Here is a 12,184-nt window from a genome sequence, read left to right on the forward strand (position 1 = left end):
TTTTGGTAGGCAGTTTGCAGTAAGGGATTCAAATGCGTGTGTTCTTGGTTCCTGTTCTCTCAAGGTAACGTACGAAAACCACCCCAAACTGAGAAAAAGCTTTATACCTTTGGCAGATGTCCTCTGGTAAATCTAGTTTTGGCTCTGAGAGATATTTATGCCTTCAGTTAGAGAGGATAGTCCTGGCAAAACAGGATATGCACTTTCATCTCAGCCTCGGCAGTTAACCCCTGGAAGCTGACGCCACTGATAAAGACTGGTTTCCACAGAAATGTTGGGCTGCAAGTAGATGTGGTGGTACAAGCACGCATCCTCTGCTGTTCTCACTGTAAGGTGAAGGACAGCTGGGAATAGTAACACTTCAAACCACCCCAACTAAATTTGCAGATTTGCAGGACAACGTGTGACAGTCCTGAGCTGCAAAACTTCCCGTAGCATTAATGGATGCAAATACATCTTTTTCCTCTAACATGCTTTGAATAAAAATCTCCTTCTGATCTCTAAATATAAGACCAATAGTCTTATCATTCTACCTCTGATTTATTTTTTACAGTTTTATTTTATTAATTACTGCAAGCATTTGTTTTTCAGCTGCCAGTGAAGGAGGAGCCAATGTGTTTACTGTATCATACTTCAAAAGCAGTGCCTACCTGGCTCAGTCCCCACAGCTGTACAAGCAGATGTGTATATGTGCTGACTTTGAAAAGGTTTTTTGCGTTGGGCCAGGTAAGAAAAGCATTGGTTTATCCAGTGCAAAGCATGCAGTGATGGCTTTTAGCAGCTGTGGGGCAAATAAGATAATATGTGCACTGAAGGCTTTGAATGGTTTCACTTTATATAGTTTCACTTACCAAACACAAATTTCAGTTGGGTTGACTAATGAGAGTAAAGTTGACAGAGAAGTTGCTGGAACAAAACTAAAATGCTGAAATAAGGGTGGAGTACTCTTCTCCAGTGCCTGCTGTTCTGTGAGGAGAAAGAATAGAGTTGCATTGGAAATTGGTAATACGATGAAGTTAGTAAAACATGGAATACCACTGTGATTACTGAAGCCATAGTTTCCTATTAACCATGCCCGGTAGTTGCCTAGTTGCCTTTAGTTGCCCAGTAGTAAGCAGTTAGAATAGGCAAGCGAGGTTTTATATACTTCAGATTGCATATTAACATGTACTTATCCCTTGTATATGTACTAAACAACTTTATTTAGAAAACACGTACTTTTAACTGGGCTGTCAGTAAATAATGAAAAATTAATAATTTCCAGTCTCATGTTCTCTCTTTCTCCAAAGCTGATAGGACATGGCCTCTTTAAGTGGTAATACAGCATCTTTTTCTAAGACCTTAAAGACTGGTTTAAAGATACGTAGGCTGGAAATGCTGGAAAACAAACCAGTAACAGCTTATAAAATAAAAAAAAGAGATGCAAGTAATTCAGAAGATCTTAAAATTCTTGTTAAGTACTAACAAATGAGTCATGGTTTATAGGAAGACTTGTTTATATTAGACTCATATATCTGAAACACCCCCCCCAGAACACACACGTGCACAAGTCCATTTCCTCTGAAAAAGGCATTTTTCAAATCTGAAAGTTCTTGTGTGCCTGAAAGCTTGTCTGTTTTTTCCACTTCTGTCTGTTGGTCTAACAAGAGATACTGTCTCTCTACAAGTCTTGTCTGTCTTGTATCCTTTGAGCATCACAGCTACAATAATGCTGTCACTGTTATAAATGATGGTCTGAGGCAGCTAGTTTTCTTTTTTTCAGTGAGAATTGTCATGTCTAAAGACAGCATTGTCTGCCTGATCCAAATGCTGATGTGATTGATTGTCAGTGTTATTTCTCAAAATGGAATGATAATTTCAGGTCAGTTAGAATTTCCATTGTTTAATTTTACAGTATTTAGAGCTGAGGACTCCAATACACACAGACACCTGACTGAGTTTGTTGGTCTGGATATTGAAATGGCTTTTAACTATCACTATCATGAAGTGGTAGATGAGATTGCAGATACCTTGGTGCAGATATTCAAGGGACTTCAGGAAAGGTAATGAGAGCATTTTCTGTTTCATGAGCAACTTCATTTGTTTGAGACCTCTTGCACTGTGGTATGAAATGGGTGAGCATTTTGTCCTCAGCTTGTCAGATAATCATTAGTAATCTGATTTACAACAGAAGTTCAAAACAAACATTCTTGCTTTGCTCTTAACTATTTCTTTCTACCTGATTTTTTAAGTTCACTCAAGCCATAGGCCAGTAAACTGTCTATTTTTAGCCTGAGTTGCATCTCCTAGAGTATGCGAGCTTGTGCTGAGAAAACTTGTTGTTTACTGTTGAATGGACTTCCTAACAGAAACGATCCATCATAAATTTAAAACGTCCTTCTTTTTGTGCCACTACAGGTAGACTGATTGTTCTATTTTGAAATTAATCTTAATATTTACTATCTAAGAAAGTTTTTCTGCATCAAATTTATTGTAACAGCCTGCATCTCTGCCATGAAAGCAGCAAATACTATTTTCCATTATTCACAGTCTAACTCATTAAAAAGCCAGGCCAGCAGTTTAGGAAGTGGTTTGCATTTGCTAACAAATTAGACTATCTTGCCAGCAGGAATGCAAATCTCTTCATCTGTCTAGAAGGAAATTTCTCTTTTATATTTGAAATAGGATATTACTGAAATCAAAGAAGAACCCAGGTAAATATTACAAATCAAAGGGATGATTTCTCGATGTCTTTACTGTGAAAATTTGACCTAGTAAGTTATTTCTTACAAAAGGAATAAAACAGAAGTAATAGTAAAATATTAACATTTATATCATTGAAGTAGATGCATTAACTTATATGAAACATTTCATTAGGACTGTACAGAATTTCTCCAGAAGTGGCTTTAAAACAGTTTTTTATGTTGCAAGAGGGACCTCTTGTGGCGAGATTGTATTGCCATTGCAAAATCATTATCAGATGCAAGAAGAGTACGTTCCTTGATTGTTTTGTATTTTGCTTCTGTTCTTGTTTCCTCGTATATAGATTCCAAACTGAAATTCAAACAGTGAACAAACAGTTCCCATGTGAGCCATTTAAGTTTTTGGAGCCAACACTGAGGCTGGAATACCGTGAAGCTGTGGCCATGCTTAGAGAGGCTGGTGTTGAGATGGGTGATGAAGAAGATCTGAGGTACTTGGGCAGTACACAAATGTGTCAGAGTCTTGTGAAAGTGGTAGTAAAGTGTCAGTTTTGTACTGTGCAACTGACAGCCCTCAAGTAAGGAACCAAAAGCTTTTAGAGGAATAAACAGTACTCATATCCAGATCTCTTGACAAATAAATGAATGGGTATGAAAACAGTCCTTTCTTTTACCATAGACTATATGTACAAACTCTGAAATTCAAAAGAAAATAACTTACAACATAAAGCGAGAGTAACTTGGAACGTTCTAAGGATAAAAGAAGCATTTGTTTTTCTATCAGGTGCAGTTCTTCATGTGACTTGTCACATGTCTTTGAATAGGATTAAACAAAAAGATTCTTCAGTCCTGAGGTCTTTCTTTTCAGTAACACCTTCCCATTTCTTCTTTCCACTTCTCAGGAAAATGATTAAGCAATCATGATTGCATTCCCATTGATTTACTGAAAGATGGGTTTAATTAACTGATTATATATAAACTTTCCTAAAGACATTTAATAAATTAAAACATTTCTGTTTTTCCCATAATATATCCAGTACCATTAGGATAATGTGTGATTTTACAGTTAAACTATCTGTGCGTCAAAAAAGTTTCAATTGTAAGAGTTTGATAGAGCGAAATAATTTCCTCAGCAACTGCTTATGGCGTTTCTCACTTACTGTGCCTAAGAAGAAATGGCTGCACAAGGTATATGCCAATAGGAGATAGAGTACGCAGTTCTTCAGTAATCAGAATATGGTGACTAGGAAGTAGTTATAGTAAGAGCAAGAATATCTTTAGGTATCAGTTAATTTAAGGGATTTCTAGGGCCAATACAAACTATTTAGGAACAGAAATAAATACACTTTATTTTTGCGATTTCTGTCTGCACAATCCAAAACATTCAGAAACAAGTACTAGGTTTTTTAAAGGGTGAGGTGCAGAAGATCTGTAGCTTGAAATCTTTTTAGCTTTGTGAAGCATATAATCAGTACAAGTTTAAATCACTTAATTTTAATGCTGATAATCTTTTTCAGCACACCTAATGAAAAGCTCCTGGGACGTCTGGTAAAGGAAAAGGTAACAATTATTTTAGAATAAATAAATTTGTCATTGAAACCTGATGTCGTGGAGTCATTGGGTTGGTATAAATGTTTACTTCATGAAAAACAACTTTTTACACACTGATTGAGAATACAGTGTCTCAGAACATGCAGAAGTTGTGAAGAGTTTGTGATTACCATAAGCGTTTTTTAATTGACTGTATTCCCATTTTGCTGCTGCTTATTTAATCTACTGACAGTTTTGTCTTTATCATTAATAAGCTGGTTCAAACCATTTTCAATCTTTTAGATTTATTTCTATCACCTGTTACACTGAGTATACCAAACAGGATAGTACGTTCCAAAACCAGTTCTTAACGATAATTAAAAAACCCCAAACCAGATTCTCACTAAATCTATAGGAGAAGATGAGATCTTTGGCAAAAAAATAACTACCTGTTACTACAGCAAGACATTTTACTGCTGAACATTTGTAAGATTACAGTATAAGTAGTATTGGAAAACTGAAAAATAATACACCACTTTTATTGATAACTATTATTTTTTAAGATAATACTGTCAAATTTGTGGAAAGTTATTGGGAGATTTTTTTTTCATTTTATTTCAAAGATTCACTGGTTGTGTCTTTCTCTTGTAATTTTGTATCATTTTCTCTTGTACTAACTGTTTTAAATTATCTTCTTTCAGTATGACACGGACTTCTATATTCTTGACAAATATCCCCTTGCTGTGAGGCCTTTTTATACAATGCCAGACCCAGTAAACCCTGTAAGTAAAATTCTTTGTTGTTGTCAATAGGGGTTTTTTTCCTAATTTAAATTATTCCATGTAGGGATAACTTGACAAAATAGATAAAGTGTATATATATGATCTGCTGTTATAATTAAAATTCCGATAACAAGAGTAGGTCAGTGTTACACAACTTGTAAAATGTTTACAGTTACTCTTCACTGGTGAAAACATACCACAAAGAAACGAATATAGCTAAAATTGGCAGAGTTTTATGAAGATCTCTCCATGGTCTGAGTACTGCTGCCATCACTGAAAAGAGGCAAAAACATTCTTCCAGGGCAACAGACACTTTAACAGAAAATGTGCTTTTTTACATTGTTAGAAATTCCCCAGTTTATTTCTAAATCCAGGATAAATATCTTTAAAGTGTCTTTTGCTGGGATAACTACATGCAAGTGTAATGGTTTTTCGAAGGGCATGTGGATGAACTTCAGTTTTTTGAATCAACTCCAGTCTAATGAGAGGACCCAAGGGGTTGTAATTCCCAGGCAGACTCCAAATACACTGCACTCTTACTGCACAACTTTGGATATCATAAGTGAAGTTACTGAGAGGTGCATATTTGCCACCTAAGGATGGAGCAACTGTAGGTAGGAAATAAACTCATCTTTGTCTTTCCAGAAAACCTCTAACTCTTATGATATGTTCATGAGAGGGGAAGAGATTTTGTCTGGAGCTCAGAGAATACACGATCCTCAGCTGCTGACAGAGCGAGCCCAGCATCATGGCATCGGTAACAAGTCAAACAACATGAAGCTGAATTTAAAAGAATATAAATCATAATTGGATGTTTCCTTTAGAGGAAGAATTTGGGGCAGAATTTGTTATACGGCAATAGGCAATAGTGCTAAAATCACAGTACTGTTTCATGCTTAGTGTTAATGCATCTAATTCTGTTTAACCATTTTAAAATAGAGTGGTGGTATTAAGACACTAGTTAGTTTCCCAGGAACACCGTGATGAAAAGGAATCGTTCCTGAGGAGAGAATGTAACGCAGGAAATACCTTCGACAGAATGAGGGTAGACAAGTCTCATCTGGTCGTGCCTCTCTGTACTCTCACAAACTTCTTACAGAGTGCTCCAGCAGAGTCTTGTGGGGTTGGCTGTCCTTTCTAAATCTTGAACTGAGCGCAAATAAGCAAGAAGTGTCCATTGGTGATTTTTTTTTTTTTTAAAAAGACTCAACAGGAACAAGACTAGCTAATAGTAGAAGGGTAAAAGAGTAAATTAGGTGGAGATCAGGAGAGTAAAATGTAGATTAAAGTTATGCTTTCAGTGAATGGCAAAGTGAAGTGGTAGGTAGGCAGTAGCAGAAAAGGAGTAGCTCCCACTGTAGCAAGATGGAAGAATAGTCGCTAAATCTTCACTTTCTCACTGCAGTTTGTTCAAGAAGTCAGCATTTTCCGTAAGTTACAATGAACAGTTGGGCCTAGCTCTTACTCAGTTCTAGAATTCCTTCCCTGATTAAGTTATTAACAAAATTATAAAACAAAACTGTTGTAGTCCCAATTTCTAGGTAGTCCTGGATAATTTATATGTTTAATGAGTAAAACTCCACTGTTAGTTTGTAAGTTGAATTGGTAAATTTTTTGTTGTGTTTGCAGTCCTCTAGTCGCTTGTATGTTTGGCTTGGGGTTCATTAAGCAGGTGAGAAACATATCTTTTTCCTCTCTAGATCTGGAGAAAATAAAGTCTTACATCGATTCCTTTCGTTTTGGTGCACCTCCACATGCAGGTGGGGGAATAGGTAAGTATCTGTATTTTATTTTGTTCTGTGTTAGCCTGAGATTAATTTAAACTGCTCAGTTTCAAGCAGGGTTCAATATGAAATTCAGAATAATAGCCTTGTTAGGTAAATGTACGATGCTGTTTATCCTGGAAAATTTAAGGACAGAAGCTAAAATGTAAGGATCATCATAAAATAAATAGGTGAAATATTAATGGCGCAGTCTGGCAAGTTTAAAAAGTAGGTGATCACGGGAAAAAACGCCGATTTACTAGCCAGGCACATCACTTTCAAATTTGACCAATGAGGAAAATTTAAGGAAGCAAGAAAATACTGTATTATGTATAGATTTATCATAGCCTACTAATACCAGAAGCCACCCATCTCTTAGTGCATTTGATGAAACTGTTCTGCAGTGAGGAGAAATAAGTGATTGCTTTTCTCTTACTCAGTGATTTGACTGAATGTCACCGATCAGTTTGGCTGATGCTAATTGTTTCAGCAAAGGTACTGAGGCTTCGTGTCTTGGGTGTGAGTATTTTACATATTAAAATGAAAAAAGATAGGTTTTAGGCATCTTAATGATAACAATTTAGAGTTATGCACGTTGCTTTCATTACCAGGATGAAATCTGTTCATGCATATGGAAATACAGGACACTTCGTAGGTCCTGATCAATAAACACAATTACTTCTTTGATTCAGTCTTTCTGCAATTGTCTTACTTTTGTAACATATATTTAGTACATTCTTGGCATGTTCTCAGAACAGGTTTTTAACTATGCCTTCAGTAAATGCATTAGATCTGCTATTGAGACAACTGTTTTGAAATACCTACAAGATGTAAGCGTCAATGATCATGGAGTACTTGTGAGCAGAGAAGATGCAGCATTCGCAGATTGTCCAAAATCATTTAGGCCAGTCAGAACTGACATCAAGAAAGCTGAAGCTACGTCTCTTCTGTGAAGTAAATGCTCCTCATGGCACATCCCAGAGGTCAGGCCAAGTGCCAGCCAAACAGGAGATGCTGCAAGAATGAACGCTGGTTTCTGGCTAGTTTCTGGCTGTTTGAGTTGGAAGGGCATAGGAGGGCAGTGTGTGAAAACTAGTGTGCATTTGGCTGAGGTGCATGTGTAGCCCCATGGATTAGGAAGTCCTTCCATGTTCCACAGTACACACCTAACCTCTTAAGATTTCAGGAAGAAAGAACACAATGACGAGTGAAATATTTATTATCATAAAGATAGCAGCAAATAGTTACATGGGTACATATTGCTGAGTCTACATTTTTGTACTGTAGAAGGTCTGGGATAAAATTCCCTAACTGTAGGTTTTTACTGTAGTTGCTTATGGCACTTAATGTCTCTTACTCTGAAGCTGTTCAAACTGATTTGGACTATATTTCTGTTACTGTATTCAAGATACAGTTCTGCCGACTACCCACCTCTTTCTTTAGAGTCCGAAGTGATTCAGAGCAGGATTGAGTCTCTAGCACCATTGCTTATTGATAATGAAATCTGTATCGTGGCAGAAGGCACTGTATGTGAAATCCCTAATTTTTGGATCTAGCACCTTTCTGTAGTCGGATGTGCTAACGCATATGTCTCAGTCTTTGGTCACGCTGCTATGTGAGGCTGGCTGTAGGTGTAAGGTACCTTTAGCTTCTTAAGAGTTTCAAACAAAAGACTGACTATACTGATGGGTTTTTTTCTTCGTTTGTTGTAGGGCTGGAAAGAGTAACCATGCTGTACCTAGGGCTGCATAATGTTCGTCAGACCTCCATGTTCCCACGGGATCCCAAACGACTGACACCCTAGCATGAGTGGCTTTGGAAAGTTTGAGATGATTTGCCCTGCAAATATGATATGATTGCAAGCATATCCCCTGCTACTGATGAACTTGTATTGATTTGAGCATTATAATATGCAATAAAAAAAATTACCTTTACTAAAGTGCCACAATAATTTTTTTATTCTTAGCTCTTTATTTAAAAGAAAATATTTGAACAGATCAAGACTCTTTGTATTGGCAACTGTGCACATTTTTAATGAAAATGTGATACTATGAGTTAGTATTCTAGTGTCACATTAAATTGTATCATGTTTCTAAACATTTTAATAAATTACGCAATAAAAAATCTGCATTTTTAACTTATGTCAGCAAGATTGAATATTCTGAAGTACAGAATTGGCTCAAAGCTAAAATAACTGGATGCTTGCAATTTAAAAATCGGGAGGAAACCAGCCAATTGTTAATTTGTATGAGCGTCAGGTAGAGAAGCAGGTGAGAAGAACAACATTCTTAATAAAAAGTCTTCATATGAAATTGTGAAAATAGGTTGCAATAAATCTCAAAGTAAATTAGATACAATATCTGTCTTTCTGGTTTTTGCTTTGTATCCTCACAAGATAATCATGAATCGATAAGGGTTGTGTTTTTTTAAATTATGCAATAACTGCCTAAAGTTTAAATTTATTTTCTGTCTTCTTCCTTTTCTTTTGAAAGTTGTAAACAAGCCGTAGGCACGTTCTTTATTTTATGTTACTATTTGAGAATGGATAGAAGGTTACATATGCTCATGGAATACACAAGGGATATATAATATTCTCAGAAAATAAATGGATGGTGAGTTTGAGAGCAGGTAATGTGTTTTCCTGCCTGAACCAGCCTGTAGGATAACAAACAAAACAAATCAGCAAGGATTCTGTGTATCTATTACCAATGAAAGACAAGCAAATAATATAAGCCAACCTATTTCAGGGTTTTTTTCATTTATAAATGCTGTACATTTAGAGAAATTGCGTGTTTCTGTAAGTCAAGAGTACTTCTAAAATTCTTTCTAGACATCCTTCTTCTCAAATGAATCGCTTACTTGAACCTCCCCAGTTTGCAGTGATGCGCAAAGCTACTTCTCTTCCTCCTCTTCCCAGCCCAAAGGACATGCCCTGCATTTGGAGAGGAACCGGTGTATTTGAAACTTCCTTTTATGGACTGCATCTGATAGTTGTTTTTCAAATTTAAAACATTTTTGTAAGTGTGGATGCCAAAGAGGAAAGGATTAAATTCCTTACTTGGGCACTGCAATAGAGTTACTCTAATACTCATATGCATTTGTAATTCCTGACTTAATTTTTGCTTAACATTTTACATGATAAAGCTTTCAGTAGGAGGTATGGTTTGGACAGTCTGTGTTACTGTTACTACCTTGATTTTTAAATGTCAGAGAAGTCACATATTGGTTATGCTACAAAAAGGTCAGGGAGGCTGTGTATAAATTGTGTAGAATTTCACAAAAGGGCAAATCATCTTTTGCAGCTGCCATTGAACAAGACTTAATTTTAATGTTTTGTGACAAGAGTTCTCTATTAGAAAACAATCATGCCAAAGGTCAGTTAGGTAAAGTACTGGAAATGTAAAAAGTTAAACTTTGTTTAGAAGTCACACAATTCAAGGAATAACATAACTTTACAGCTTTGCTTATGAGTCTGTTGTAATTAATTTACCATGGACTCTTACCCAAATTATTAACTTTAAAATCTTACAGTGTACCCAGTTGCACTTTACAAAGCTAAGTGGATTATAAACACAGCTTATCATCACAGACTTATTACTGATGAATTCAAGTTTTAAAACAGTTGTTTATTCCACTAAGCCAACTGGAATGAATGTAATTTAATTACTTTTGTCCATACGAAACTGGTAATGTATTCCACATTGGAAGCGTATCCTTCTAATAAGGAGTAAAATTACTGACTTATATTTCATGCCAACAAAAAAAAATACTCTGAGAACTATGTTTCTTGCTCTAGATTTGGCAGCAAGTTTTGTTCATACATTCCTGTAACAACTGTGCTTACCCCAATTCTGTTAAGAGTTATTTATTCACAATAGCTGCACAAGAAGGCAAATTCGGATGGAAGCCCTGATTCCTTTGCATGCAGAATCCTTTCATGCAGTTTTTCTTAGCTACCTGAAAATAATTAGGATCATAAATCAAAATGCATTTGTCCTGAATGTAATTGTAACAGGATACTTTAGTGGGAGCTGCGCATTGTTTCAGAACTTTATGTTGCTTTGATAGGTGGTGACTCTGGTTTGGTAGTTCTGGAAAAGTCAAACCTGTATAGTCCTTTGCTTCCAGTAACTTGCAGGAAGGTTCTCCACCAGTTAATTTTTTTTTTTCTTCTTTCATGACATACAGATGGTAATTACAATCATACGATTTTTTTAAACTAAGGACACACAAGTCTTATGAGGAGCGGCTGAGCGAGCTGGGGTTGTTTAGCCTGGAGAAGAGGAGGCTGAGGGGAGACCTTATCGCTCTCTACAACTACCTGAAAGGGGGTTGCAGAGAGGTGGGTGTTGGTCTCTTCTCCCAAGTGACTAGTGACAGGACAAGAGGAAATGGCCTCAAGTTGCGACAGGGGAGGTTCAGGCTAGACATTAGGAAAAAGTTCTTCACTGAGAGAGTGGTGAAACACTGGAATAGGCTGCCCAGGGAGGTGGTAGAGTCACCCTCCCTGGAGGTATTCAAGGAGCGTGTGGATGTGGCATTGTGGGATGTAGCTTGATGGACATGGTGCTGTGTGGTGTTGGGTGGGTTGTGGCTTGTTATTGTTGTTGTGTGGCGTGGGTTTTTTGTGGTTGTGTTGTGGTTTTTTTTTTTTTTTTTTTTTTTTTTCTCCCCCCCCCCCCCAGGTTGGACTCGATGATCTTACAGGTCTTTTCCAACCGTACTGATTCTGTGATTCTGTGGAACTATAAAGGATATTGGTAAGGAATAGCCAGGGAGCCAATCTGCTCAAAACAAGCACAGAACTTGAGTTTGCTTCTGAATGTAACTACAACCGTTTTCCTGTGAAAACCCATCTGTGTTCACTGAGCTCTGAATCTGCCCAGCAGGGAAGAGGACTTGGGCTGCTCTTTTGGAAGCAAAGTGCAGGGCTGGTTCCCCATGGCTGCACGCACCTGGTGGGGGTTAACCCCAGCAGGCAGCTAAGTACCACAGAGCTGCTTGCTCCCTGCCCAGTGGGACAGGGGAAGAGGAAAGGAAGAGCAAAAGCAGGAAAACTTTGTGCTTGCACCCCGGGCCAGTCAATTCCAGGTGTATTGGATGCTCCTCCACATGAAAACAAATTGTGGCCTGCACTCTGCTGCCAAAGGGATGGAGGAGAACACAGTATCTGTTGTGGCACACCGCTTGGCTGCCTTGGACTCTGGTTCACACTGGGGTTCCAGCATGTCCCGTACGGTGGCATGATTTCATTCAGGGGTCCACTGTTAACCTCCATCCCATGCACCTGCACAACTCCTCCCATACAGCCTGCAGCCAGCGATGGGCCTCTTTGAGCATCCTCCTATGTGCCAAAAAGAGAGAGCCTGGAAAAACAGCATGTTTTCTTAACAGCCAGCTCTAGAGTACACAACTTGCCCAAACAGAT

At 37.5% G+C, this 12,184-nt stretch overlaps 1 protein-coding gene across 2 annotated transcripts in view; it reads left to right on the top strand.

Moving 5' to 3' along the window:
* Positions 1-9,102, top strand: part of DARS1 (aspartyl-tRNA synthetase 1) — a 41,760-nt gene extending 32,658 nt beyond the window's left edge. Inside the window, exons 9-16 of one of the 2 annotated variants that reach the window (XM_059820165.1) lie at positions 592-726; positions 1,895-2,042; positions 3,026-3,172; positions 4,199-4,241; positions 4,913-4,993; positions 5,639-5,750; positions 6,694-6,765; positions 8,469-9,102. In XM_059820165.1, coding sequence (XP_059676148.1) covers positions 592-726; positions 1,895-2,042; positions 3,026-3,172; positions 4,199-4,241; positions 4,913-4,993; positions 5,639-5,750; positions 6,694-6,765; positions 8,469-8,560 — 830 coding nt within the window. In that variant the 3' untranslated portion in view covers positions 8,561-9,102. Of the gene's footprint in view, positions 1-591; positions 727-1,894; positions 2,043-3,025; positions 3,173-4,198; positions 4,242-4,912; positions 4,994-5,638; positions 5,751-6,693; positions 6,766-7,196; positions 7,229-8,468 lie in introns of those variants that run through there. The other variant, XM_059820166.1, reaches the window with a different exon arrangement.
* Positions 9,103-12,184: the final 3,082 nt, after the last annotated feature.

The sequence above is a fragment of the Gavia stellata genome, chromosome 8 (genome assembly GCF_030936135.1).
Source record: "Gavia stellata isolate bGavSte3 chromosome 8, bGavSte3.hap2, whole genome shotgun sequence".
Classification (NCBI taxonomy): Eukaryota; Metazoa; Chordata; class Aves; order Gaviiformes; family Gaviidae; genus Gavia; species Gavia stellata.